Genomic DNA, 27,960 nt, shown 5'->3' with positions numbered 1-27,960 from the left:
AAGACCCAGATCCACAAAGGCCCTTATGCCCCTGACTTACCCATCACTATGATCCACAAAACTCTCACTTTGCTACCACCTGACTCTTAGGTGCCTCAGGTCACTCGGTGCCTAAGTTTGTGCAGTAAAAGTTCCCGCAGTGCCTATGTTTCTGCCTGGGTGCATGTATATTGCTGCATCCCTCAAGAAGTCCACATACTCCTCTCACATATAAGCCCCAGTGCACTTTTTGGACTGTGGGAAGATAGGCACTTCTCTTCCTAATCCATATTCAGGTGATTGGGTAGGTGGACTCAGAGGCCATGTAAAATGGACAGGATGAAGGCAGGCAAGGATGAGGCTCACCTCTCTTACAACCTGCAACCCAGCAATTAGAGTGCTTGCCTCTGCTGTGAGTAAAACCTCAGTTTAAGTCCCTAGTCTGCCTAGTGAGAGCTCTGCTAATTCTTAGGTGGGTGTCTAACCATTAGACTAGAGGGTGAGTCTGGCCCAATTAACATTTAGTTATTCAGTTAGTTAATTAAAATGGAACACATTCAGTTGAAGGAGACACCCCCCCCCCCCCCACTAGCATATCCCATAATTTAGTCATTCTAAATCCTTTTGTCAGCCTGGTTGGGGCCCACACAGATTTGTCAGAGGCAGGACTCCTCTTTGAACCCACTTCAGTCCTCAGCCTGTGTTGGTGATTCACACTTAAAATCGCATCTGGTTCAATACTAGTGTAACCCTAAAGATATTAGCTACACTGACTCCTTTCCTCAAGCACTTTGCATTAAGTATTCTAACTACTATATTAAGGGATAAACCAGCTAACAGATTAAAGGGTTTGGTCCAGACAATGCAGCAGAGTAAGGAATAGAACACATGGTCCCCAGGGCTCACCATCAAACATTTCAACTCACTTCTCCCAGAGGCAGACCCATTTCTGAAATAATCACATACATAGAAACCCATTCCCACACAACTGTTTCAGGCTACTTTGTGGTTTTATGGTGTTTAACCAGCCAACCAGTCAGTTGTTTTCCCTGCCTGACCCCAGGATCAGACAAACTATCATCAAACAAGGAATTGTTGTAATTAAACCCAACTGGCAAGCCATCTAGCTCTACTGCTCTTCTTATAATCTCATTTGCCCTCAATCAGCAGCACCAGTAAGACACAGGTGCCCCCTGGCCAAATCTTTTAAAGACAAAAATCTACACATGAGCAGGGAATGTTCACTATTGAATTGTGCATAGAAGGCAGAGTGTATTTACCACAGTGTTTTCAATCTGAGTCTATACTACAGTTTTATCTTCAAGTTGAGTAAAAAAAAGGGCACCTTAATGCATCTGCAGCTAGGTAAGGGGTATTCCCCAAGATAGAGTGTGCGTCTACTCTTTGGTCACAATACTTTCTCCTTTCCTGTGGTGTGGTTTGGGACCAGGCTTATTAAACTATGAAATAAAAACCAGCTGAGGCTATAAGTAATCCCTCTAGTTTGCTTTTTCTCCAGCCATCAAAAAAGAATGAAATACATTCTAGTCCCTTTTAGGGAATGTGGCAGGCATATGTACTGGTATGATACAAAATTCCCTCATCCCCCCCCCCCCCCCCCCAGTCCCACCCAGAAGTAAGCAGACTCTGTGATACCTTTAGCCAAGTTCTGGCTTTAGAACTTCATTTGAATTATGAGAATTCAACCCTTAGTTGAGAAAGAGGCTCTACTGATGCTTGGCTCTACTGCTGCATTCAGGGCTTCTGGATTTATATTTAATGGCCATTACAGAAAATTAGGGCAGTAACCTTTAGTCTTGATACCAAAGTTAAGTGAATTTTGGATTTGGACCTCTGACTTGGGCCTATACATGTGATCTATATACTATCAGGCATCTCTATTACTTTATAATACGTAGTCATAACATCTGCTAAAGGGTGAGAATCATGTGTGCGTTTAAGTATCTATATAGTTAAATGAAACTGAAAAGAGTCTTTGTTTCAACAGATTGCAAAGTGAAAGGCTTGATAGTGTTCTTTAGAAACATGCGTCAGATTCACCATTGTCTTTCACCATGTGCAGTCATTTACACTTGTACAAAGTGGGTGCAGGACATTACCAGTTGGGACAGGTATAAATGGCCATGCATGGTAGTGGAGATTCAGGAGGTTGGACTAATGTTGTGTAAACTTCTTAGTGGAGTGCCTGGGGGAGACATGCTGTAGACTTGTCCCAATTTATCTTTATTAACTATTCATAAACTATCAAGTTAACATCCAGGAACCGAAGTCTTCCTCATTCTGCTTCTTTATGGCATGTGTTAGCTGTGGTAAAAGGTCAGGCTAGAGAAGCTGTGCTTGTTTTCGGTGTTTTTTTTATTGCTTTTTCTCTTCATTACTACATGGAATTACTTTCTTGTAAAACCTGTTTTATTGTATTCAATGTGCTAGCATTTCTTACTTTTCTAATTAACTTTCTTATCTGAATTTCTACCAAAAATAACAAGAAATGTAATAATGATAAGATATTGTTCACCTAAAAACATGCATTCTTTCTATCTTTAGCCTTTTGCTTGCAGTTTCTCACTTGTTGCTTAATTAAGGTATGAGAATATTAGCTCCACATTATTTTCTTGATCTAGTACTTGAATTCTGCTGAAACAATTTAGCCTTCCTCAGTATTTAAACCTTTATCTGTAACATGCAGATACAATATGTGCCAAATTGTATTAGATACACATAATTTAAGAGGTAATATTATTTTGAAGGGAGGGGTAAAAGTCTTGTTCACCACCAAACAAACAGATTGGATTGAGTAACTATTGTGCACTCAGAAGTTTTAAATATTGGTATCCCCTGTGTTCCTTGATCTTTAATGTAACAGCACTAAAGTGATAGGTACCCTGAGGAATTGTGGTAGTAAGGTGTGGAATTCAAAGCAAGGGTCTTACCAGTTTGTTAATTACAGTGGAGGATAACAGAAGGCACATACAGCCTAACCCATTCAATTTAGTTTTGCTAAGAACAGTTAAGTATGCCTGTTACAGACCTGAGAGCTTTACAAGAAAAACAACTTCTGGAACACACTGCCGAGAGTGAGAAAAGGAAATTCTCTGGAGAAGAAAAGCATGTTGTAGTCTCCTCTGGGTTCAACTCTCAGAAGAAACTTCAGGTGGCTATTTGCCTACTGTTGATAGAGCTGTGCGAGAGATTCACTTTCTTTGGCATTGTCTGCAACATGATTCTATTTTGCACCATCAAACTTGGTTATCCCAACCACCAGGCAGCCATCATAAACATGTGCTTTGTAGGTGCCTCCATGTTGTCACCTGTGTTAATGGGCTGGATTGCTGAACAGCTGGTGGGGAGGATGAAGCTGGTGTATATCTGCATGTTTCTCCACTTTCTAGGTAGGTGCTATGCCATGATCATTTCACCTGGCATGTGCTTTTTGTATGCAACTCTGCTCTGTGTCAGTTTTTTAAAGTACCATAGAAATTCACTGTTCATCATATAAATGCAAATCCAGGGATTCTTTTCAACCAGGTGGCCTCACCAAACTTCTCTACTAGCTAAGGGCTTAACTTTTCTTTTCACAAAATGTACTAATATATCTTAATGAAGCATTATTTTGAAACTTTGTGAAACAATCTTTGTAAAATAAGGCCTAGATGTTTTGAAAGGTGACTAGGGGGGATTGGGTGCTGTAGCCTGAGAACCTAAACTGTGACACTGTAAAGTGGTTTTACTTTTCAGAAAGCAGGCACTACGGATTTTTCTGAAAGTGAGGCCTTTTAAGGTATCAGGTAGGGCACCCAAAGTCACTGATCTCTTTTGGAAAATGCCACTTGCTCAGGACTACAACTTTCAATGCATTTCTCCAGTTGGCACAAATTTGAGGTTCGGCAGTATTTAAAACTACACGATCGTTACATTTGGGTAATAAGGGTAGACAAACTTTGACTTGAATCCAGAAGCAATACTTGTATGCTCACCTTTAAGGCCTGACTCATATTAAAAATATTTCACTCCACCCAATGGAGTTGTTTATATTCAGCACAGGATCCCCTTTTCTAAATATTTTTTTAGATAACTTACGTTTGAATGTTACCGGCACGTGATCTTCCATATATCTGAAGTCCCCTCAATATACACACACACACATGTAATGTATGGAGAGCTCCTAAAGAGCTTTCACAGAGTGGCTGGAAGGTGGTGGTGGTGGTGGGGGAGCAAACAATCTAAAACATTAGCTATTTGCATGGATTGTGAAGGAGATTAGGTGGTGTAAGGAGTAGAGCCACACCCTTTCCTAGCCAAACTGAGTTTGCAAGGCTCTGCTCCCTCTGTACAACTGTCACATGCAATTTAGTAAATGTCACAGCTGACAATTGCTTTCTCAGCCTAAATTGATCAGATAATACAATTTGTATGCCTTTTGTTTCTAGGTCAGGGTTGAGGTAAAGTAGGGACCTTAAGACAGTGTCTTGTTGTACTCTCCTGCTGTGAGTAACAGTCAATCTCTGATGATGCTGCCTGTGGCTCAAACTACACATCTACCAGAAGTAACTTCATAAAATCACCAGGTTTTAAGTGAACAAAACAGGAAGAAGATGAGGGTAGAACAAGTTATTACCACTCCAGGGCCATGTTAACACAGACATTGCAAATTCACCCATTTTTCCGTAGCTCTCTAATAAAATATGTATCCACTGCATAACTAACCACTTGATGTATAGCTGAAACATACACTTAGTCACATTTACTTATACTAAGGGACTGCAGGCAGCTTTCAGGCTTGGCAAAAAAGTTACTATTTAGATAGGCATCAGAATTGTTGAAGTAATCAAGATCATTTCTGAATGAGTCTTCTCTACAAGCAACATTTCTGTCCACTTGAGCTCCATCCAGAAGCTCTTGTGTGGAATTCTCTTGTGTGCAGCAGGTGTCCTCAGCTTATGTTTCAGAAATCTCTGCACTGGGGATGCTAGCACCTCCTTTAGAGTGCTGCTGCTGCAGCTGGAAATAATTCCAGGTCATGTACATCAGCTATGTAAGCATCTAGGGGGGTAACTGAAGAGAAAAGATCACAAGAATGTGAAAGAAAAAATGATGCAGAGAACTAGGTGGGTCAGTGGAAAGAAGGCAGAAGGAAGCCACTTTGTCTAGAGTACTAAAGCGCTCTATGAATACCTGAAAAAAACTATTTGCTTTATATCCCTCCCTGTCTTTTGAATCTAGATTACAAAAAACAGGACATCAAAGTAGGACAAATTGACTTTCAGGAATAAATTGTTGAACTATATACCAAATATATTACATCAGACCACTTAACCCTCCCTTGACAACCATCAGAAGCAGCATAAAGCATTTCCCAAAGAGAAACAAATGTTGCTATAACAAGAGAAAGTTTCTTCTAAACAAATATCAAATATTAGGGAGAGATGATGGTCTGAAACTAAACTTATTAGTGCCTGTACAATGCATGAGATGCTTTTTGCCTCAAACCATTTCTATTATTCCATCTAGGCATATAAAAGAGAGGCACAACTTATGATCATGTTTCTTTATTTGTAAAGACAACGTTTATGCACTTAACTTGCAGTGCTCTGAGCCCAGGCTACCCCTGAAAGCAGAAAAGTTCAGGCTCTTCCTCTATAAGTAGTCAATATTCTTGCCTAATAGTAGTATTTGAAGAGTTCTGGATTTGTACCAACATCTCACTCTATAGGAATAAATACTTTTCTCTCTCATGTATGTGGCTATTTTTTCTAATTTAGAGACTCTAATCATATATATATATATATAGTAGCCCAGTGTCTGTGAGTCTGTAACGCTGAAATGCTGGCTGCTCCCTCTGGGGGGCGCTGTTGCTGAAATGCTGGCTGCTCCCTCTGGGTGGCCCGCGCTGCATGGGGAGTGCAGGGCTCAAACGGCCACTTGCTCTGCTTGCTCCCCCGCGGCGGCTTGGCTGAGCGGGGCAGAAGTCAGCCGAGCGCCATGGTGGGAGGTGAAGGAAGGGCGGGTCGGTGACGTGCGGCGTGACAGCGGCTCCAGGCCCTGCCTCCTAGCCATGAATGTCACTGCCTTGCCCCCCTTTGCCTCCCGCCATGGCGCTTGGCTGACTTCTGCGCCACTCAGCCGGGCTGCCACGTGGGAGCAAGTGGCGCAAGCGACCGTTTGGGCTCCATGCTCCCTATGCAGCATGGGGAGTGCAGAGCACAAACAGCTGTTCAGGCTCCGTGGTCCCCCGAGTGAGAGGCAGGAGCGGGAGGAGAAGAGAAAGAGAGAGGCAGGAGGTGGAGGAGAGCTGACAGAGGGAGAGGGGGAGGAGAGAGAGATGGAGCAAGAGACCGGAGGCTCAGGAGAGAAGACCGACGTGGAGGAGAGACCTGAAAATCCCGTTTTATGATGGGCTAATTGGCTAGTTCCAATATAGTTGCTAATCTAGAAAATAAACACTATGTTCGGTGCTTCATTTTAATCCGTTACATTTTCTTTCCCATTGCAGGTACAGCCCTGTTACCCGTTGTTGCTTTCCCCTTTGAAGATTTGTATATAGACAGACACTATATCCTTCCCTCAGTAGCCAAAAATGAACAAAAAGTCCTCTTCTACTTTGGGCTACTAACTGTCTGCTTTGGAATGGGAGGCATAAGAGCCATAGTTTGTCCACTGAGTGCATACAACCTTGAGGATTATGGACCAAAGGAACTTCTTTCTTTTTTCAATTGGTGAGTGTTTTCCTATTTCAATAGAATCACTGTGTGAGATGATGGTGCTTAATTAAAAACTCAAGTGCATCTCAATTTTTCAAAATTGAATGCTATATAGGAAATCACATTTTAGCAGGAACATTGTTTAAAAAATACTACCTTAATTTTCTTCCAGGCACATAGATTCATAAATCTCAAGGCCAGAAAGAATAATTTTAATCATACATTCTAGTTTGACTTCCTGTATAACATAGGCCAGGGACTTTCACCCTGGCTGAATCAAGGTCAAGTGATTAGCCCCTGTCAATATAGAATTAGTGGGCTAGTTGACACATAGAACCAAGCTATTCTATTTGGGTTCTTACATTAAATGCCTGCCAGGGTTGTAGTGAAGTTGCTTGCTGGGTCTCAGCCCTTTCCTCTAGATTGACTAGGCTCCATAGAGGATGCAAAATTCTTTGAACACTTGTAAGTATCCACACTAAAATAAAGAAATCAAAACATCATATTTGGAATTGTTGGAATCTGCTTCAAGAGGTGGTGGTTCATCCTGTGAGCAGTGGTGGTAGACAGGCCTCACAACCTATTTTCAGCCGTGACTGACAGTTTAGACATCAGGTCAGGTGATGTCTTGTTCTTGACTTCTGTTCTTCGATTTAAACAGTTACCAGGGCTGACTGGAAAATTTCACATACACACTCTCATTGCAAATTGGAGGTTCCATTAAAATTTTCTACTGGAAAAGAATGACTTCAGAAATCTTCATTGAAAAATGGACACACAATGTTTTGTCAAGCCAGAATGAACTATTTCCTTTTGGCTAATAAATTAAAATGAAACACTGACATTTACAAATTCAATTTTTCTGGACACTCTGAACAAAAAGTTTCAATATTTTTGTTGTCATTTGGGACAAAACAACAAAATATTTGAATTTTCCTTAAGACAGAAATTTCTTTAATAGATATTTACAAATATTTATCTACTTTAGAGGGAGTTTTATGATTGTTTGCTTGCCATCCAGAAATTCTTGATTGAGAGGTGCGATACATGTGCAATGCATTGTTGGTACTACCAAAAATTAAACCAATTTATCTATTATAAACTGAAACTGAGCACATTCAAATATTGGCAATGCATCACTGATGAATCAATGAAATGTTTTTAGATCATATTTCTGTTTGTATGGGGATGGCTTTAGAGCTATTTTCTCCCCTTTCCACTCCCTCCAATTATATTTATATTGCAAATCTTTAGTTTAAATGTAAGCTTCAGTGAATAGTGTACCTTACTAAAGATGGAAAAGACTGGTTCCTTAAAGCAGACTGCCTTCTTGACCTGCCCAAAGGAGAGAGAAAAAAATTCTAGGTTTTGATTCTATTCTGAGTTTTAATCCTTAATTAGCAACACCATTTTGATTAAATAAGACTCTGGAGGATTAAGATTGAAGAGCAATCAGTTGTTCTGAAAGATAGCTCTGGAGAATGTATTGTACTGTGGTTTTAGTCATTCAGAGTTGTGTTTAATCAAAGTGACATTTCTCAGTGTTGATTACAAAGGAGGCATACCAACAGGATGAATAAAATACCTCCTTGGGAGACTCCAAATGGGTTAGTTCTTGGGGCTTTGCTAGTATGAGGAAAGTGGTGTGTGGGTGTGTGTGTGAGATGAAAATACTAATATCTGCAGTGCTATGGCATCTGAGGAGGTACAATATGATTTGTAATCTTTAAATTAGCAACATGGGGTTGAATTTAGCATTTTCTAGTCTCATTACAACCTCATAAGTATATAATCATGTGTCATTTTCTCTTCTTGGTAGATTTTGTCACAAGAATAAATCTTTAAAATATATACACTTAATGAGACAGTTACATAGTGTTGCTTTATATCAGTCTAAATTCTTATCTGACCTGCTTTACTTCAGAAATTAGGCTAAGAGCCTTTCAAAAATCAGACTTCCTGCAAAGGAGTGTGTAACTATGATCTCACACCAGCATGTGGTAAGGGCTGCTTCTAGGACACTTGAAGGGCCTGCATCCAATCTCTGGAATGAATTAGGTGTAAAATCATTGACATAAGTTTCACTGCTGTTAAACTAAGAGGAGGAAAACTGGGCCTTGTGAGTCTGAAGTCTGGGACTGTAAGTTAAGGCTATTAATTGGCACTACTTCTTGGTCCATGAGAACTTCCATTACTATCAATATGGATTGAGCAAAAATGCCAGACAGAATATGGTCCTTAAAACCTCACAAAAAACTTAGCTAATAAAACTAAATTGCATGGAGCATTGAAGTGTTGGAAAAGTTGTGGTTTGTATAGGACCACTTCTCTATCTGTCCTGGTCTTCTATTCCTTCTCTCAGTTCAGCACATTATCCATTAGGCAATATTCGCTCTGCTAATTTAGTTTTGAGAGAAACAGAGCTGGTCAGAAAACTAAACTTATCTTCCACAGAATATAGAGTGAAACCGTGTTTCATCCTGTTTCAGGATCAGAAGTCAAACCCAGAATTTGTCATTAAATGAAACATTCCAAAGCCTATCACTTTGACCCTATAGATTATAATTCATATATATAAGTCAAACAAAACCGTTGGATAATTTCTTATTGGAAATGGTGACAGAACTGTACAGTGTTTTGCTTTTTGCTGTTTCCAGCCAAGGGGAGCTACGAGGCTCTGTGGCTTTGGAGCTTTAGAGTAAACAAAGTGTTGTGGGCCCACCAGGGACTTTTCCTGGCAGGTCTACAACCCAAGTCTGAAAACCTCTGGAAAGACATAGCACTAGGTAAAAATAAATAAAGATTAAATTCTCATGGACTTTTGGGGATGGCTTTGGAGGATGATTTAAGCCTGGAAGTCCTTGCTTCCTGGCATACATAGGATTTCTAGTGCCCCTGACAGCTGCCTTGGCTTCTCAGTGGAACTAAGTTGATCCAAACTGGATTTGTCAACCCTTCCTTGGCCACTTCCTGTATTCCATTAGGCTTACTGCTTAAAAGTGCACCACTACCCACTGGTTCTTAGCCACTGTCAGATTCTCCTCTTCCCTAACAAGCTGAGACATAACTTTAATTTGAGTTGAGCAAATCTGTGTATTGGTGGTACTCCACATTTTCAACATTACAAAGGCTTTACTTCTTGATTCTAGCTAGCTAGGTCAATGACCGAGTAGTCAAAAACACTACCGTAATGATCTCAACGTTATAACTCACGGCAACACCAGTTCAGTTTTGGGGCAATTACAACAGACTATTCAGGAACCTTTTCAAGTGAGGAAACAAAAGTAATGCAGACCAGCTCTTGGTGTTTTTCCTAGTAACTGCTTCGCCCCCACTCCCTCCCTTCATCTCCTCCTCAAGGTTCACAGCTGAACCATTGAGCTGAGCTTCAATACATGCTCTCTTATGTACAGGCCAGTCATACTAGACAGATTTTCAGCTCTAGCTGAACTGACGGTATGCCCTACCCACTCACTTATGCTTAAGGTAAAAAAGTTATAGAGCCAATAAGGGTGAGGATGAGCAAGAATAGCTAAGGCCATCTCTCCTGCTTGTTTGTTTTAAGTGAATTCAAGACTAATGATGCATGCTGGATTGACAGCACAAAGACTCAAGTTCTTTGTTTATTATCTGCAGGACAGGTAGAGCCCAAGGCAATAACAATATGAGCTTTTCGAGGCTTCCTCGATGCATCTTAATCTCAGCACACAGAGTCCATCTTTTGGCGTGGGAAGAGTGAAATCCGTTATTTTCATACTTGTCCTTGATTTCAGTGCCAAGGCTCTCAGCAAGGGTGGCAACTGCAGTGACATTCTCAATTTGATACTAAAGCTGCTTACAAAAGGAATCTAAGCAATGTGTTCTGCAGATTGTTATTTTATATTCTTTGAAACATTGAGATGGGGAAGGTAACTCTTTCAGAAGGCAGATGCATTTTTTTAAAGGGCCTGCACTTTTTTCTTCATTTTTTTTTTTGTCATTTTCATGCTAAGCATCCATTCTCCGAAAATCAGGGTGATAATAAGGTGTCTCAAGTTTGATGCAGAGATTACTGGGTGAGATTTCTTTGATATGTGGAACGCAGGAGATCAGACTAGACAATCAAAATGAGCCTGGTTTTAAAATCTATTACAGTTGGGCCCCAAAACACTAGCAGCTCTTGAAAATGGAGGCCTAAGTGTTTAAGGATGCAATGAATAATTTCCAGCATTATATCTCTGTAGAGTTTCTCCTTTAAAAAAGGCATCCCTGATCAAATCTCGACCCAGCAGGGAAGGAAATAAGAATGTTCCCAAATGCAGCAGGTCTTCAAGCAAAGTGCAGGATGAAAGTGCACCAGAAACCGGATAATTTAGCTGTGAAATGAGAGTTAAAGGGGATTTAGCTGAAGTAGTTATGATACTGAAGGATGAAATAAAAACGAATAATTTATTTTCATTTGTTGCCAAATAGTGAGAATCGGGCATTCAATGAAAGAATAACTACAGTAAAACTCCAGTGGTCTGGCATCCAAAGGTCCGGCACTCCTGTTAGTCCAGCACCATCTGGAACCTGGAAGTGCTCCGGGCAGCCGGACAATTGGAGCTGCTCTGTCCCTAGCTTCCCCTATTCAGCCACTGCTGAAACTGACCAGCAGCTCACTCTGGGAAGCCCGGGGCAGAGCAGCTCTGCCCCCGGGTTCCCCGAGTCAGCCACTGGTCAGTTTCAGCAGTGGCCGACTTGGGGACGCCTGGGGCACAGCAGCTGGGGTGCTGCCGGGTTGGTCCCGCAGCGCCAAGGGGCACCCCCCCCCCCACTCCACCCCAGACCCCTCATAGCTTCCTCTTTCCCCACCGCTTCCAATAGTCCAGCATATCTGATAATCCGACACCCCCTGGGTCCTAAATGTGCCAGATTATTGGAAGTTTACTGTAGTAAGTTTTATTTATTCTCTTAGCTAATACTACAGGTACCTCTACAAATTCTCTACCTTAAAATCCAACTTTTCTTAGATTATATTAAAGGAAACACTATTCAATGGTGCAAACGGTCACAGGCTGATACTCTAGTCTAGCTGCACTAATTTACCACTGTAGCTACGCTATTTAAGACATAAGTAATGAAATCTCAAGTTGTGGATATTCTGTGATCTGCTAGAGTCAGAAAGGAAACGTTTTTCCTTGTATATAGAATTATACATTTGGTATGGGTCATTATGGAGTTTTTTCTACCTTCTGTTGCCAACCCCATGATTTCAAAAACATTAATCAAACATCTGTAAACCAAGAGATTGACTTAAAAATCAGGAGTTTTTTGTTTTGGTTTTGTGTTGTTTTTTTTAATGGGGTACTTTTTTGTCTTTTCAGCCTATAGGCTTCAATCTTTTTTTTTTTTCTTCAACCAGGAGAGCTAGAAACTTGGTCTCTTTTTTATAAATAATGCTGAGACTCCCATTATCCAAGGATAGTTCATATAGATTGTCAGGCTATACAGGATCCTGACTTATACCATACTGGTATGAATACACCCCACTCGTTGTTAAAGTAAATAAACCTTTTCACTTCACAATGCTTAAAATTGTATTTTGTGCAACAGAACTGCATTTTTAATGACTTAAATCTCCTTACTGCTATCCCTCTTAGAGTAATTTTATCTGTTTGCCATAGGTTTTATTGGCTGGTTAACTTAAATTCAGCGGTTGTCTTTGTTAGCATTTCTTATATCCAGCAATCTGTGGCCAAGAACCTTGGTTTTCTTATCCCATTTGTGTCCCTGCTTATGGCCCTGATCACGATTCACATGGTGCGCAGTGAAATGATTTATCAGCCCAAAAAAGGTAAGATGTAAATATGTCTCTTAGAAATGACTTTAAAAATTATTTAACTGTTTCTCCCCTCCTCCTCTCCTCCCCCCCCTCCTCCCCCAAGCTACATCCATTCTGTCTGCATTCATTTTGGACTTAATCCTGATAAGTACCTCTTGTGAAAGGCTGGACATCTACTCACTGCCACTAATTTCAGCACTTTGCAGAATCTAGCTGGGGCAATGCATGCATATCCTGTCCTGTAAGGCGGGGGTAGCGGGTGTGTGGACAGAGTGGTTTTGTCTGTTGGGTGGTATTAGCCCTCACAACCCTCAAGGTCCATAGGGCAATGCCAGTAGCCCCAGTGGCCAGGCAGAGGGGCCTATCACCCTCAAGCAGCCCTTCAGTGCAGGGCAGTGTGGCCTCAAACAGTATCAAAGGAGCCACAGGCCCACCCGACTCCACCAGTCCCTAACCCAGGGCCCTGAGAATGGTGGAGCATTCTACTGCCTCCTCAGTGGGGAGTCCCACTGAAACATGCTGAGATCACCTGGGTGGGAGATACCACTGGCTCACCCCCTCTAAGTAACTTTCTACTGTACTCAGTGCTGTGGCATTCCATGAAGCCTCAGGATCTTCAGGCTCCTTAGCCCCTGGTCACTCCCTGGTGCTCTGTCAGGTATTGAGACTTATTTTGGTCTGGGAGGAAAGAAGAGGGTCTCTCACATCTACTGACTGATTCCACTGCAAGCACATTCTCTCTGGCACCCACACAGAATCGAGCTTCTTCCTTTTATAGTGGTACAGAACTTCGAGCATGCCCAGTACAGCCAGAGAGACGGGACTTCCTCTGCCCACAGTGTGGTGTTAAACCCTTACAGCCTAGTGCAGGGTTTGCACACCTCATCACAAAGGCCCAAATAAAACCATTTAAAGTGGGCCTGTACCAGGAGATGGTTGAATCACAAGAGATCTGATGCTGATTTTCTATTTTCAAGCTCAATTGCTGCAATGTAAGCTACTACAACAGAACCTCAGAGTTATGAACACCTGAGGTTGTTTTAAGCATTGTTTGTAACTTGGGGATGTTTGCAGCTTCGAACAAAATGATATAGTCCTTTCAAAGGTTTCCAACTGAATATTGACTTAACACAGCTTTGAAACTTTACTACACAAAATAAAAATGCTGCTTTTAATCATCTTAATTTAAATGAAACAAGCAAGGAGACAGTTTCCTCACCTTGTCAAATCTTTTAAAACTTTTTTTAGCAGTTTACATTTAACACAGATCTGTACTGTATTTGCTTTTTTTCCCCCCTCTCTCTCTCTCTCTGCTACTGCCTAAATGCATATTTCTAGTTCCAAATAAGGTGTGTGGTTGGCTGATCAGTTCGTAACTATGGTGTTTGTACCTCTGAAGATCTACTATATGTCTAAAACAAAAATTTAGAAATAAGCTGTTTTGCACAAGAAAAGTTTAAATATGTGTAGTTTTAGCTATGAGTATTTTAAGACATACAAAGAGATTTTTTTTACTACTTCTAGCTTATTGCAACATTTTAACATATAGCAACCCTTCAAAGTATTTTGATTCTGCTTTATAACTTGTAAAATGAAATGTATATGCAGGAAAAGGAGGGGCACTATAGCAGATGCAAGGAAATAAGCTACCAAAAAAGAGAATAAAAGTTTAACTTTAAATAAACCCTGATTGTTTAATCAATGTAAAAAAAAAAAAAGGTAACAAACACAGGTTAGATAGTTGTTGGCAGTGTTCTTGTCAGGATGAGACACAGTAATATCTATCCTATGACCAACTTCTGTTGTGGAACAGACAAGTTTTCAAGTTTTACAGAGCTGAGAGAGACGTTGGTGAAGCTTTATCCCTTCCACAAACAGAAGTTTGCTGTTGTTTGAATCTGAACTTTGCAGGTTGAGCCAGGCTGTTCTGGAAAATCACAGCACTGATGTCACTTATGGTCACAGCAAAGAGTACAAGAGATAACAAGAACTTTTTGGTGGCATCGCAAATTTTAATTTCCCTCCAAAGGCAGTACAGGCAGCACTTGTTTGTATATTATTGCTTAATGTTTTTCCTAATGAATGTTGTTTGGTTTAATTAATATTTTGCAAGTCTCAACAGAATTATCCATCTTTGGAGTAATATTCTGAGAGCTTTTAATCCTTATCTTGGCTCCTTCCAATAAAGTGACTAAATTGGACATTCTTTAGAGTAATAATTTAAATCCATACGTGACCTTAAAGAAATGATTTTTTATATATGCTACCTTTTTTATTTTAAAGTAACGTTTCCAGTGTGAACCATGTATTCCATCATGTTTAGCTGTCAAGCACTAACTTCATTTGCATTTCTTTTCACTGTTATAATTTTGAGACCTGGCAAGTGACCAAAGATGGGGAAAAATGTGGTTCTACCATCCAGTGTGTAATATAGGTTTTTTATTAGAATGGATATTCATGATTAGATCAAGGTCTGAGTAGCAAAGCATCAGAGCCATAGGCTTTAGGTATAAAAAAGTTAGAAGATTACTTTCTAAACATTATTTTAATGTCAATACAGATGAACATTTCCAAGGAAACATTAAAAATCTGGCCACACATAAACATGAAATGGATAATGTTGATATATACTGAGATACACGGTTATGACTGTAGAATAGATCTCTAATGCAAAGCCACTGAGGCACATCATATGATTTCTAAGAACATAACAATGGCTATACTAAGTCAGACCAAAGGTCTACCTAGCTCAGTATCCTCTCCTCCGACAGTAGCCAATGCAAGGTGCCCCAGAGAGAAGGACTAGAACAGGGAATCGTCAAGTGATCTCTCCACTGTCACTCATTCCCAGCTTCTAACAAACAGAGGCTAGGGACACCATTCGTACCCATCCTGGCTAATAGTCATTGATGTACCTATCCTCTATTAATTTATCTAGTTCTTTTTTGAACCCTGGTAAAGTCCCGATTTACACAACATCCTCTGGAAAGGAGTTCCACAAGTTGACTGTGCATTGCGTGAAGATATATTTCTTTTTGTTTGTTTTAAACTTGCTACCTACTAATTTCATTTGGTGACCCCTAGTTTTTATATTACGGGAACAAGTAAACTTCTCCCTTATTCACTTTCTCCATACTAACCATGACCTCCATCATATCCCCTCTTAGTCTCCTCCCAGTCTTTTTAATCTTTCCTCATATGACAGTCGTTCCAAAGCACAATAACTTTTGTTGCCCTTTTTTGAACTTTTTCCAATGCCAAGGTATCTTTTTGGAGATGAGGTGATCACATCTGTGCACAGTATTCCAGATACGGGCGTACCATGGATTTATATAAAGGCAATAAGATGTTCTCTGCCCCACTCTATCCCTTTTAGAATTATTGCCAATATTCTATTTGCTTTTTTCACTGCTGCTGCACATTGGGTGGATGTTTTCAGAGAACTATCACACAGTGACTCGAAGATCTCTCTAGAGTGGTAATAGCCCCCTCACTTTGTATGTATAGTTGGGATTATGTTTTCCAATTGCATTACTTTGCATTTATCAACATTAAAATTCATTTGCCATTTTGTTACCTAGTCGCCTAGTTTTATGAGATCCTTTTGAAGCTCTTCACAGTCTGCTTTGGTCTTAACTATCTTGAGCAGTTTAGTATCATCTGTAAATTTAGTCATTTTGCTGTTTAACCCATTCTCCAGATCATTTATGAATGTGTTGAATAGGGCTGATCCCAGTGTGGACCCCTGTGGGTCAGCACTAGTTACTCTTCTCCATTCTGAAAACTGACGATTTATTTCTACCCTTTGTTTCCTATGTTTTGATGAGTTATCAGTCCATGAGAGGACCTTCCCTCTTATCCATGACATTACTTAAATTTCCAAAATGCCTTTGACAAGATCCCTCTCCAAAGGCTTTTAAGTACATTATATCCATTGGCTCAGGTTTTGGAATCTCTGTAACATCCTCAGTTAAGAAGACCAAAGTTTCTCTGCAATGACCGTATCATCTTTGAGTGATCCTTTATCATCTTCTTTATCCTTCTTCTGATGTACTTAAAAAAATGGTGGGGTTTTTTTGTTTGTTTTTTGGTTAGCTGTTATTCAAATTCCTTTTTGGCCTTCCTACTTATGTTTAATACTTCATTTCACAGCATTTATACTCGTTCTAGTTTCCTCACTAGGATTTAACTTCCACTTTTTAAACAATGCCTTTTTACCTCTCACTGCTTCTTTATTTTGTTGTTAAGCCAGGGTGGCACTTTTTTGATTCTCTTACTGTGGTTTTATTTTTATTTTTTTAATTTGGAGTTTACATTTAGGTTGAGCCTCTATTATGATGTCTTTGATCAATTTCCATGCAGCTTGCAGGGATTTTACTTTTGGCACTGTACCTTTTAATTTTTGTTTAAACTCCTCATTTTTGTGAAATTAAATATACTTTGTTCCTCTGCCTTCTTTACCCCATACCTTCCTGAATTATTGCTTCAATTAATGTCAAAATTCAAACACCATATTTCTCTAAAATAACTCTCCTTAAAAAGGAGGGATGAATCCTGGCTCCACTAATATCAGTGTCAAAGTGTTTTTTTTTTTGTTATCACTGAGGCCAGAATTTCACCTAAGTTGTCCATTAAACAAAACCGCAACTACTGACAAACGTTTGCATCCAGGTTCAATTCTAGATGTGTCTGTCTTGTTTACCAGGGACCACAACCAGTCTGAAACTCTACACTTTGTTCAGAAGTATCCAGTAGCTAGAGTATATGGCAAGTAAATACATCATTATATTTTTACCCCTGTTCAGAACAAAATATTTTTCTAGATCTTCATAGGTGGTTGATTCTCAAATTAAATTACGAGGAGAGAGAAATTGGTCTAATAAGAAATGCATTGAAATGTCAAGGCCCAGCAATAACTTGTCATCCATGTTAAATCTTCCTGTCAATGTGAATAATGGAACATAAGTCTGATTTCTTTAATGGTCCTTGTTTCCAAGGAATAAAAATAGTCTTGAGTGTAATCTGCAATAAACTAGATCTGCTACAGCACAAACATTTCTTAGGGGGTAACATTTTTTGTATTCATTGTGTCTGCCTATTTAATAGTGTTGAAGACTTTAATCTCCTAAAAGGGTTGATTTTTAAGAGGAATTTTAGGATTCCTGATTTCTCAGAGGACTAGTGCCTGTTGTAAATGAACGTATCCTTTGTAATGACCCAATGTCAACTACGGAGCAAAAAGGGATCAGACCATGTATGTAAACATCAAACTGCAAATAAGAGCTCCAAATCATGACAACAGGTACAAATTATACCCTTATGCTAGTTCTTTAATGCCGTCTTACCTTCTACAAACCCTCTTAGTACTGACTAGAAAATCTAGAATCTTTTCCCTTTTCCTGATCAGTTTTTCTTAATTTGAACACCATTATAAAGACTGGGGCTTTTTCTTCCTGGTTTTGTGTTTTGACCTCTATAAACTTAAAAATTAGAGTATTTAAGCCAGAAGGCTCAATGTTTGCTAACTTTAATCTGTATTCTGCATTTCCCTTTCTGTTAGTAAGATCTTATTAATCAATGCCAAGAGTCCAGCTATGGATACTAAGTAGACAGAGATCGGGTTAAAATCTTGATTAGCCAAAAGCCATTTCTTTTGTTGTTGTTGTTGTTGTTCTTTCTTGGCATTAAGTGAATACATGCAGCGTTTGTGATAAGTGCCAAATCAGGAGATGACCACCACCATCAGTGAAAGAAATAGGCCCTGGAAAGCAGTAGTGCAAACTAACCTCACACATTCCTGTCAGAATGTTTCAACACTAGGATGACCTTTGTGGGATACAGCCATCTAACTATCTAGTAACTATCCATCAATCAAACTATAAGGTATTCATCTTGCTCCTCTTTCACAGTGATACCCATGTACCACAAACACTCCTGTGAGGTAAAAAAGTGCCATTACCACATTTGACAGAATGGGAAATAAGGCACAGAGAATAAAAAAGCTGTCTGAAGTCACACAGAGAAGGCAGGAATGTGACCCCAGTCTCCCAAGGCCTAGGCTAGGACTGCATGACTTCACATCTAAGTTTCCATGCTTATACCATTGATGGTTTCTCTGAGACTGATAACAAGGATGGTAATTGCAGTTGAGGTTTTGTTTTTCTTTTTGTTCATCGCTAACTCCTAATTTAGTTCATATAGGCTATCCCAGAACCATCAAGAGGTAATATTTTTAATAACATCTAACCTGGGCTGGCTTTGAAACCTGACCACAGAATGCTATCCTATTAGCATTCTGCTGAACCTTACCTCAGCTCACCAGCACCTCCCTTTTTAATTGGCTAGCATACAATCGCTCATTACTGGCCTGAATGGAAAACCATCCAGATCAAATCAATACAAAACATGTTCAAAGGAAAATATTAATACAGTAACTGCTCAGCCATAACACTAAATCATTCCAAAGTGTTAACAGGTAGTAAAAAACCCATCATTCTTCCTAGTGAAGAGAAGACCAAGACCTATGTACCTTCAGCAGGGTAGTTTAGGGTGCATACTGCATATAAACTTGGCCCTACATGTTCAAGTTGTCTCCTAAAGATTAATGTTTTGGAACAAATCTGATTGTCTGCACCCTTTGGCAATGAGCAAGGCAAATTGTATCACACTGTATTTTCTTACAAAAGCAATTTGGCTTGTCTTCAGTTTGGCAGCAAGTAAAATATACTGATGGCATGATGTCTCTGGTCATTTGCAGGTAGCTCCCTGCTGACAACCTTTGGAGTAGTTGCTAATGCGTTGAAAATGTGCTGTGTGAGATATCACCACCTCCATGAAGATGTGACAAGCTGGTTAGATCATGCCAAGGAAAACTATGGTGGCTGGTACAGTGAGACTCATGTAGAAAACACTAAATTGCTTGTCCAGCTCTTCCCACTCTTCACCTTTCAAATTCTATATAGAATTTGCATTATGCAGGTGAGTAAAAATTTTTAATTCTAAATTCCCATGATTACTAACATCTGATGAAATATATTTATTAGTACCTCTAGCTCCTTGGTGTGGTCTTCTACAGTTGCTTTACTGGTGCAGTAACCTTGATTTACTGCTATTGGAGTCACTGTGTTTCAGGCAAGGACCTGTGCACTTATGATGATTAAAGACAGAACACCAGCGCTCATTGGAAATACCATTATCTCCAATATTCTTAATGAATTGTAACTCCTTTGATTTTTCTACCTTTCTCTGTCGTCCTAATTGTACACTCTTTATACTGTGAAGGAGGGTATGTGTTGCTGGCACGTCCCACCCCAGAGGTGGGTGTATTTCAGTAGTAGGTGAAGTGACTCTTACACAGCCTAGGTATGGGTTTCTCTGCTTCTGGGTAAGCCGTGCTGTATAAATGTGAAAGTGTCACGCAGTTCTACTTAGGCAGACATGATTCCAACAAAGTCATTTTTGACTGGATGTTACAGGTTAAGCAGAAGTTGTCAAGGTAGTTTACCCTGTGGCAACTTGAGCAATGGTATGTTATTGAGCAGGCTTTGAGCTTCATTTTCACTGATTGGTGCTAAAATTAGTGCTTAGTGCTGGCTGCTTGAGGAAAAAAACCTTAAAATACCATATCTTAATTATACTGCCAGTATTGGCAGTCATTCCTGAGACATCCTTTTCCTAAAAATAAAAAGACGATGTTGACACTTGACATTACTAGCCACTACAAGGTGAAAATGAGTCTCTATTGACACTGACTTGTAGTCAGAATATTCAGGCACGTATTGGGAAAGGCATTCAATATTTTAGAAAGGGGATGATTTTTATACTTGAAGCAGAGGAAGCAAAGATTTCAAGCCTGAGCCTCTGCTTTGATTAGGCAATAGATTACTATTGCATCAGGAAAGATGGATGGTGCTTTCTCTATATTATCAACAGATCTGCATGCCTGTGATTCCTGCTGATAATTTTATTCCTATTAATAATGTTGATTCTCACATGCAATTGGCAACAGACATCAGAGGTCTGTAAGTTGTGTGGCAATCTGAGTTCAGCCACTATTTCTTTGCTCATCTTTAAGTTTTTTGAACATTTTGTGTCCTCCTTTGGAGGTGAGCACTGGATAATCTTTCTTTTTAAGAGATTTAGCATTCTGAATAACCCTGAAGTACTGAACAAAGTTTCAATACATAAGAATAATTTTGTCCACCACTGACTTGCAGACACCTCAAAGGTGAATACATGGCAACTGTTTTAGGAATGCCTAACAGCACTGAAAAAATGTTTAGAACAGCAGTTGAATGTGAGATTTAACTGAAACAACAAGAGGCATACGTAGTTGAACAGTAATTTTTGGAGGTGGATTCTCCTCAAGATATTAAAATTAACATGTTATGAGATACACCATAGGGTCATCTGTGACTATCAGTTCTGCAGACATCAGTTGTATGTTCATCAGAAAGACTTATGGAAAATAAAGCTAAAGTAAATCACATTTGTTTGATGCATGTGTCTGATCAGAGATTCATGTATAAATGCATGTAACTGAATTGATTTACATTGGGTTTACTGAAAGATTCACCTTATTCTGGAGAATTTAACAGGAGCAGAAGGCAAATAGACTTGTGGTCAATGTACAGGGTAGGTGTCGAGATCTGGGTTTTATGCTCAGCTGTTCTGTGTGAACTGGGAATGTCTCCTAACTCTCTTTCCTTATCAGTCTATGAAATGGAGATAATGATATTTTCTGGCTGCATGTGGGAGTGGTGAGGCTTCATTCACTGATGTTTGTGATGTACCAAGCTGGAAAAAAGAGAGACTTGCTTGTTAACTTTGAGAACTGCTCTGATACCATGATGATGAGTGAGTGACTTTATAAAAACTTTGATTTTCATGTGTAAGACAACAAATAGGTGTAAACTGTCCTCTGTTGCTATGGTATATACCTATCTGCTCCCCTAGATCTGCTTTGATTTCACTGGCCTTGGGAGATTGGCACTAGTGGGCTTCTTGCCTTCCCATTATCAATTTCTCTCTTAATTTACCCAGAAATACAGAAAAATGCTGTTTGTTGTGGTTATTTTTAAAGGACATGGACAAATATTCATCCTGTGCTTCATAGTGGTGTATCTGTTAGATACAACTTGCTGAGATGGGCTAAAAAAAATTATGGCTGCCTTTGTAAGTATATATTCTGCTTGTGTTTTTCTGTAAAATAATTTTATATCTTACTTTTTAATGGAAGGTGGCTGATCAGTTCTGTTAGCAAACATTGGCTTGCTGAACTATAAGGAGCAAGTAAAAGTTCTTTAATGGAGTTACTGCTGTATTGGAGCTATTGACTGAATATGTGGGATAGACAAAAAAGGTGATACCCAATGGTCATATTTGATGATCTTGTTATACTGAAGGATAACTGAAACAGAGGGTAAAAATTTAGAGCTCAACAGAAGATGAAGTAACCGCATCACATCAGCAGAAAGATAACTGATTATTTTTTCATGGTTGGGCCTTCCCTTTTGAGAATCTTGTAACAGATCTGTAAATATTTGGTTTACTGGCATTTCAACTGGGAGAAGAGCATGGAGCAAAATCCATCTGAAAGAGGTTCCCAAATACATTAGAATTTTGTCTTTGTGAAAAAACCCTCAGTCTCATATATAGATAAACAGGGTGGGTTTTTTCCCCACAATGCAGATTCCTTCAGGATATTATCTCCAGACCATGAATTCCAACTTGAATTTGAATGGATTTTTCTTGCCAATTGCAGCGATGAATGTGATAAGCATTGTACCCTTATTAATTCTTGCTCCTGTTTTGGAATGCCTCAACACTCATCTATTGAGTTACAAGAAAGACCAACGCTTTCCGACATTTTACATTGGTGAGTATGAAATACATTTGTGTATGGTCTTCATCTGCATTTCATTCCTGACTGAAAAACTAAACTAGTTGATGGATCCGAAGGATGTGCTTGCTAGATGACACTCAGTGCATTGGAAAGTATGAACACTGAGAGAGAAAATCAACTGTTTTGGAGTAGCCTCCAGGATGATGATGATGACTTGGAGAGATTGGCTGTAACTGAGCTGAGGAAACATGCCAAAGATCAATAAAATGTTTCCACTCTATTTCGAGACTGGTTGGGGAAAATCCTTTTGTGTTGAGCCCCTAAAAACAGACAAAGCTTTGAGATGAAGTACTCAAGGATGTACTAGAAGGACAATCCTGAGACTGTGTATGATGATTTGCTAACTTCCTAAAAGCTTTCTGTTATGGTTGAACCTCCCTGGTTCAACACCCTCGGGACCCAAGTGATCTCAAACAAGGGAATTTACTGGACCAGGGGAGGTCAGGTGTCTGGGATCTCCTGGGGCTACCCTCCTGGCTGCTGCCTCAGGAGAATCCAGAGGCCTGGCCTCCTCTGGCTCACCTGCCTGGCTCTGCTGTCCCATGGGGTGCTGCTCCCAAGCCCTAGCCCCACACGGCGGCAGCTGCTCCCAGGGCTCCCTGGCCCCATGCGCACAGCGGCAGTTGATTCTGGGGGTCCCTCACACAGCAGCAGCTGCTTCTGGAGTTATCTACCCTAGCTCACTGGCCCCAGACCGGCTCTGCTCCAATCCACTCTGAACCTCTGGGGCCAGGGCTCTCTGTTTCCTCTGAATGTTGCTGTACCAGAGAATCCTGGAAGGAAGAGGTTCAACTTGTAGTTCCAGTTTAATTCCTATATTTCCAGTTTTACTAGTATGGAAAAGTGGTGTCTTGTCTTCTCCTTTATAAATAGAACTGTGAAACACTGACAGATGTGTAATTGTTGTGGCTGCTCAACACTGGAATATACCTAACTCCTAAGGTGCCAGTAATGTGCCCGGTGTTCAATGACACGGAGGTAAGCAATGTAGGTGCTTGAGCCACTAGGCCTTATAGGCCCTAGCCCTGGTGGGACCTAATAACCACTCGGACAACTGCCTAAGGGTGTATCTACATAGCAGCGTAACTCAAAATAAGATACGCAATTTGAGCTATGCAAATTGATTATCTTATTTCGATGCTATTTTGAAATTGCTTATTTCTTCACTTGGTGCTGTATATACAGCACCAAATTTCAACATAAAGCGTTATTCCAAAACGTCCCTTATTCCTCGTAAAATGAGGTTTACAGGGACATCGGAATAGCGAGCCTGAAATAACGGGCTAGTTGTAAAGACGTGAGAGAGCTGTTTTGGGATTCTCCAGTATCCCAAAATAGCGTTGCAGTGTAGACATACCCTAAGTGAAAGAGTATTTTACTGGGGTGGGTGAGAAAAGGTAGCAGATGCCCTTTCCTAGGTACAGAGGCTTTAACAGTTACAGGTCCAAGTGAGCAACAGCAGTTCTTGCTTGGGTCCCCTGGGGCAATCCAACTGAGCATCAGGGCTTATCAGTCCTAGTGGCTTAACTACCCTTTCCAGTCTAAAACTACACCAAATATGATTTTCCCTGTAGACGCTATTTCTATAAGAGGTCAAGCAATAATGCTGCTTCTCAGTCCCTTCCAAATGTTGAGGCCTTTCACATCCAAAGGTAAATTTTACAATTTGGGGACTCATCCCTGATCAGTTCATATCGAAGAAGAACAGTATTCACCTATTTATTGAAATCTGTCTCCACTAACAAAGATTTCCAGGTAGAGCAAGCTCTATTCCTGTTTATTTTATCATCCACCTTGCAGTGTAAACTTCTTCAGACAAAACTGTTCATAAACAAGTATTTCCTCTTCTGCTAGTATAATTCATTGCCCTGTGGCATGGAGTACAATCATTGCTGAAATGCAGAAGTATTAATCAGATGAAAGTTAGACTAATTAAGGCTGTTGTTAAGTCTTGCACAAAGTAGAAGCGTATAACACAGCAGGTGGCAATTAACCCTGGTTTTCAAAAAACATCTAAATTAGACCTCAAAAAGTACATTCAGATGATGATGTTTTCCTTAAAACCATGGAAATTCCGAGTGGATGCTAGGGTACTATCCTATTGTGCTTTACTGCAGCAGAGTACACAAGGTAGCTTAGTCTTAATGGTTCTGGTTTTAAAAATAGCCTCCACACAAAATAACTTGAGGTGTAATTAACTGTGGGTGCAAACGATGACTGTTAGATATCTAACTACATGATTGCACCTGCAAATCTGGTAGAGCTGTAAGTGCCAGCATTTTGTGCCAGAAGTTAATTAGGTTCACAATTATTTGCAGGAGCAAAATTGGAAGTGTAAATAGGCTGTTGGTTTTAAGCCAGGTCTTAATGTATTCAAATGCAAATTTTGTAACGGAATTAAAAAACAGTAGTAATATTGAAAAAAACCTTAAAAAAAAAAGCATGAAGGCAAAGTTTCAATAAAACATTAACATACTACATTATGTGTTTTTCTGTTTTATGAATCAGGTTAATATCAAAGAACCTGGCTAAAGACTAAAAATCTATGAATATGTAACTGTATAAATAATGATGCATTATTTATCCAACTGTAATATTATCTTTGAACCTATTGTAGTTTTTCACACCAATCCTTCTAAGCAGATGTATAAAAATTCTATGTAGACTATATTAGAGCTTTCAAATACATTTTTTTTCTTTTTATAAATTAAGGATGATTCAAGTGATATGAAAAATTTGTAGACCCAGATCTTAGCCCCAAATGTATTTTAGACCTGAATGTCTCTCTGAGACATACAGTCAGCCAATACTTAAAGCTAATTAAGTATCTGTAGATTCGTATCTGTAGTATTCTTACATTAATTGATTCAGTAAAAGTGACACAGATTTAAGAAAGAATTGGTCATGTTGATAATATCCAGAGATACAACAAGGATTTTTTTTAAAATTTAGGAGGTGATAGTAATCCTTCCACTGCACAATCTAAAGGTGAGTTAGGAATCAACTTTCTCTGTTTCATAATTAGTTATTGTCTGCAGGATTTCATGCACCCTTCTCTGAAGCAACTTGAATTGGCTGCTGTTGCAGATAAGAGACTGGACAAGATGGTAATTCCTATGTTAGGCTGATAATTAATGCATTTCAGGCTCAACTAGAGATATAAAATGCTGTCTTCTTGCCAGGTATTAACACACTGTAGGGCTCTTGGAGCTTTCTCATGGAGGGCTCTTTTAATTTTGCAGGGAAAGGCGTAACAGTTTTCCCACTGGAAAATAGACGAGGCAGAATCAAGATATTAGTGCAATTTGTTTACAACTTCTGTGCGCAACTTCTGTTCCTTTGAATGAAGATCACAAACTGCACACAGATGACTTTCTCTTGGATAAACTTCAGCTAAAGCCACACTATTCTGTCCCTTGGGGCATGTCTACCCATGGATCATACATCGGATTAATTTAAATTTATTCACCTTAAAATACCTTGCATCCACATGCAGCATTTTTTTAAAGTGAATTATTCAGCATTTTAGGTCACAGTAATAATCCCCTTTGGAACAGGAATAACTCCTCTTCACTGTGAGTTTGTTTGCTTCATGGTTTATGCTATACACTCATCGATTCTAAGGTCACCAGGGACCACAGTGATAATCTAATCTGAACTCCTGCATAACACAGGTTGTAGCACTTCCCTGAATGGATTTCTCTTTGAACCTGACCATAACTTTTAGAAAAGCTATTAATCTTCATTTTGAAACTGCCAGTGATGGACAACCCATCACAACCTTTGGTAAATTGTCCCAGGATTTACTACCTCACTTTTCTAGTCTGAATTTGTTTGAACTTCCAGCATTTGGCTGCTAGATAGACCGAAGGGCTCTTGATCAAATATTTGTCTCCCATGTAGATACATAAAGACTGCGATTCGTTTACCTTCTCTTTGTTAAGCTAAATAAATTGAGCCCCTTGTGTCTGTCACTATAAGGTGTTTTCTAACCCTTTGATCATTCTTATGGCTCTTCTCTGAACCATCTCCAATTTATCAATAATCTTTTTGTATTATGGATGTCAGACCTGGACAGCAGTCACACCTATCAAAATACAGAGGGAAAATTATGTCCCTGCTATTACTTAATATTCCTCTGTTTATGCATCCAAGATTACCACTACTCCACTTCTGACAGTATTCTACACCTGGATTACCACTCTCAGCTTAGAGGGATCATCTTGGCAAGATGTCATCTTTTAAATGATGGCATGCAGTCAGAAGTGCCTCTATCTGATACCAGGTAGTGGTAAGGTTACAAACCCATTAAAGCAGCCATGCTTCCTTGCAGAGTGCCTGGACTTGACTGACTTTTTTGGAGAGCTAGACCTTTCCAGGGAAATTACCAGAATGCAAACCTCTGTGGGACACTGACAGAACAAATGAAGAAAGGACATATTCCCAGAGCTAGTTTCAGTGCCAAGTCAAAGCACAGCAACTCCAGCAGAAGTACTGTACCTGAAATCAGGGAACAAAAGTGGAACCTCCAATAATGCCCCTCTCTATGCTAAAAGAGCCCTATTTTTTACAAGCAACGCTACTGCCATTCCTAAGAATGATATGGTGGACAGTTTTCTACAAAGTGTCCAAGACCATGTGGAAAGGCTTCATGTGGCCCACTGGGCTTCTATGTGTGGTCTGAAAGACATTTTCTTTACCATTGCCCACACACAGGGTTGCCAGATCCTACTGATTTTCATGTGCATAGTTTTTTTTTTCTCCTACTTGTATTACAAAAGTGACACACATTTAAAGCAAGGGCCCACAAAGTGATTGCACACACTGTGAAAACCATGCACTGCCTCTGCTACCAATCAAAATGCTGCCACGGTTCAGTCAGTATGCCACACATATTCTAGGTATAGAAGCACAGTTAGTAAAACTACCCTATCCCGGGAGATCATCTTGGTTACAACAATCTTATGACCCACTGTGATGGAGGACCACTCATGCAGCCCACTCACTAACCTAGGTTGCCCCTCACTTTCCTACAGCTTGCTCAAAATGGCTGTCTTTAGAGCATATGAACTCTACAAACCCAAGTCTATTGGCCCAGGCTGTGAGGCCTGCTTCTGCAGACTGTGTAGACATTCCCTCAAACATCTCAGAGGAAAATTGCTGTATATTTTCCCAAAGCAATTTTGGATGCTCAGTATTGGTTCTTTTGGTCATCTCTTCTGGCTCCAAGATAGAAGTGTCTTTTGGTCATGTTCTTGAAATACCAAATATTTAGACTGGTGGACTGCTGCATAATGTCCTTTTTTAGCTATTTCCAGCAGGTGGTATCCCTTGTTAGACAAAGCTCTTCACTGTGTGGTGGTTTGCCACACCACGGACATTTTTCCATGCTCTTGTATTCCTTTTCTTTTCTCCATATTAGTAATAGTGCTCTCTGGTTTGCTTTGTGCTTTTACTGGTATGGATGGGCTTGATTTCTGGGCTTCCTGAGGCATTTTTTCTCCCCCATATGTGTGGTATCCATAGTGGACTCTTTCTCATAGTTACTCCTGAGA

The 27,960-nt window shown here is 39.8% G+C and overlaps 1 protein-coding gene across 3 annotated transcripts in view; it reads left to right on the top strand.

The window, feature by feature from the left end:
- The first annotated feature begins 2,176 nt into the window (after positions 1-2,176).
- The window catches only part of SLC15A5 (solute carrier family 15 member 5), a 59,013-nt gene continuing 33,229 nt past the window's right edge, over positions 2,177-27,960 (top strand). The window contains exons 1-6 of one of the 3 annotated variants that reach the window (XM_075919730.1): positions 2,177-2,316; positions 3,027-3,389; positions 6,491-6,713; positions 12,344-12,513; positions 19,259-19,479; positions 22,192-22,378. In XM_075919730.1, coding sequence (XP_075775845.1) covers positions 3,218-3,389; positions 6,491-6,713; positions 12,344-12,513; positions 19,259-19,479; positions 22,192-22,378 — 973 coding nt within the window. In that variant the 5' untranslated portion in view covers positions 2,177-2,316; positions 3,027-3,217. Of the gene's footprint in view, positions 2,317-2,341; positions 3,390-6,490; positions 6,714-12,343; positions 12,514-19,258; positions 19,480-22,191; positions 22,379-27,960 lie in introns of those variants that run through there. The other 2 variants (XM_075919731.1, XM_006130325.4) reach the window with 2 other exon arrangements.

Source organism: Pelodiscus sinensis, chromosome 1 (assembly GCF_049634645.1).
Source record: "Pelodiscus sinensis isolate JC-2024 chromosome 1, ASM4963464v1, whole genome shotgun sequence".
In the NCBI taxonomy this organism is placed as follows: Eukaryota; Metazoa; Chordata; order Testudines; family Trionychidae; genus Pelodiscus; species Pelodiscus sinensis.
Note: the sequence above shows the minus strand (reverse complement) of the source record. Positions and strands in the feature narration are given on the sequence as shown.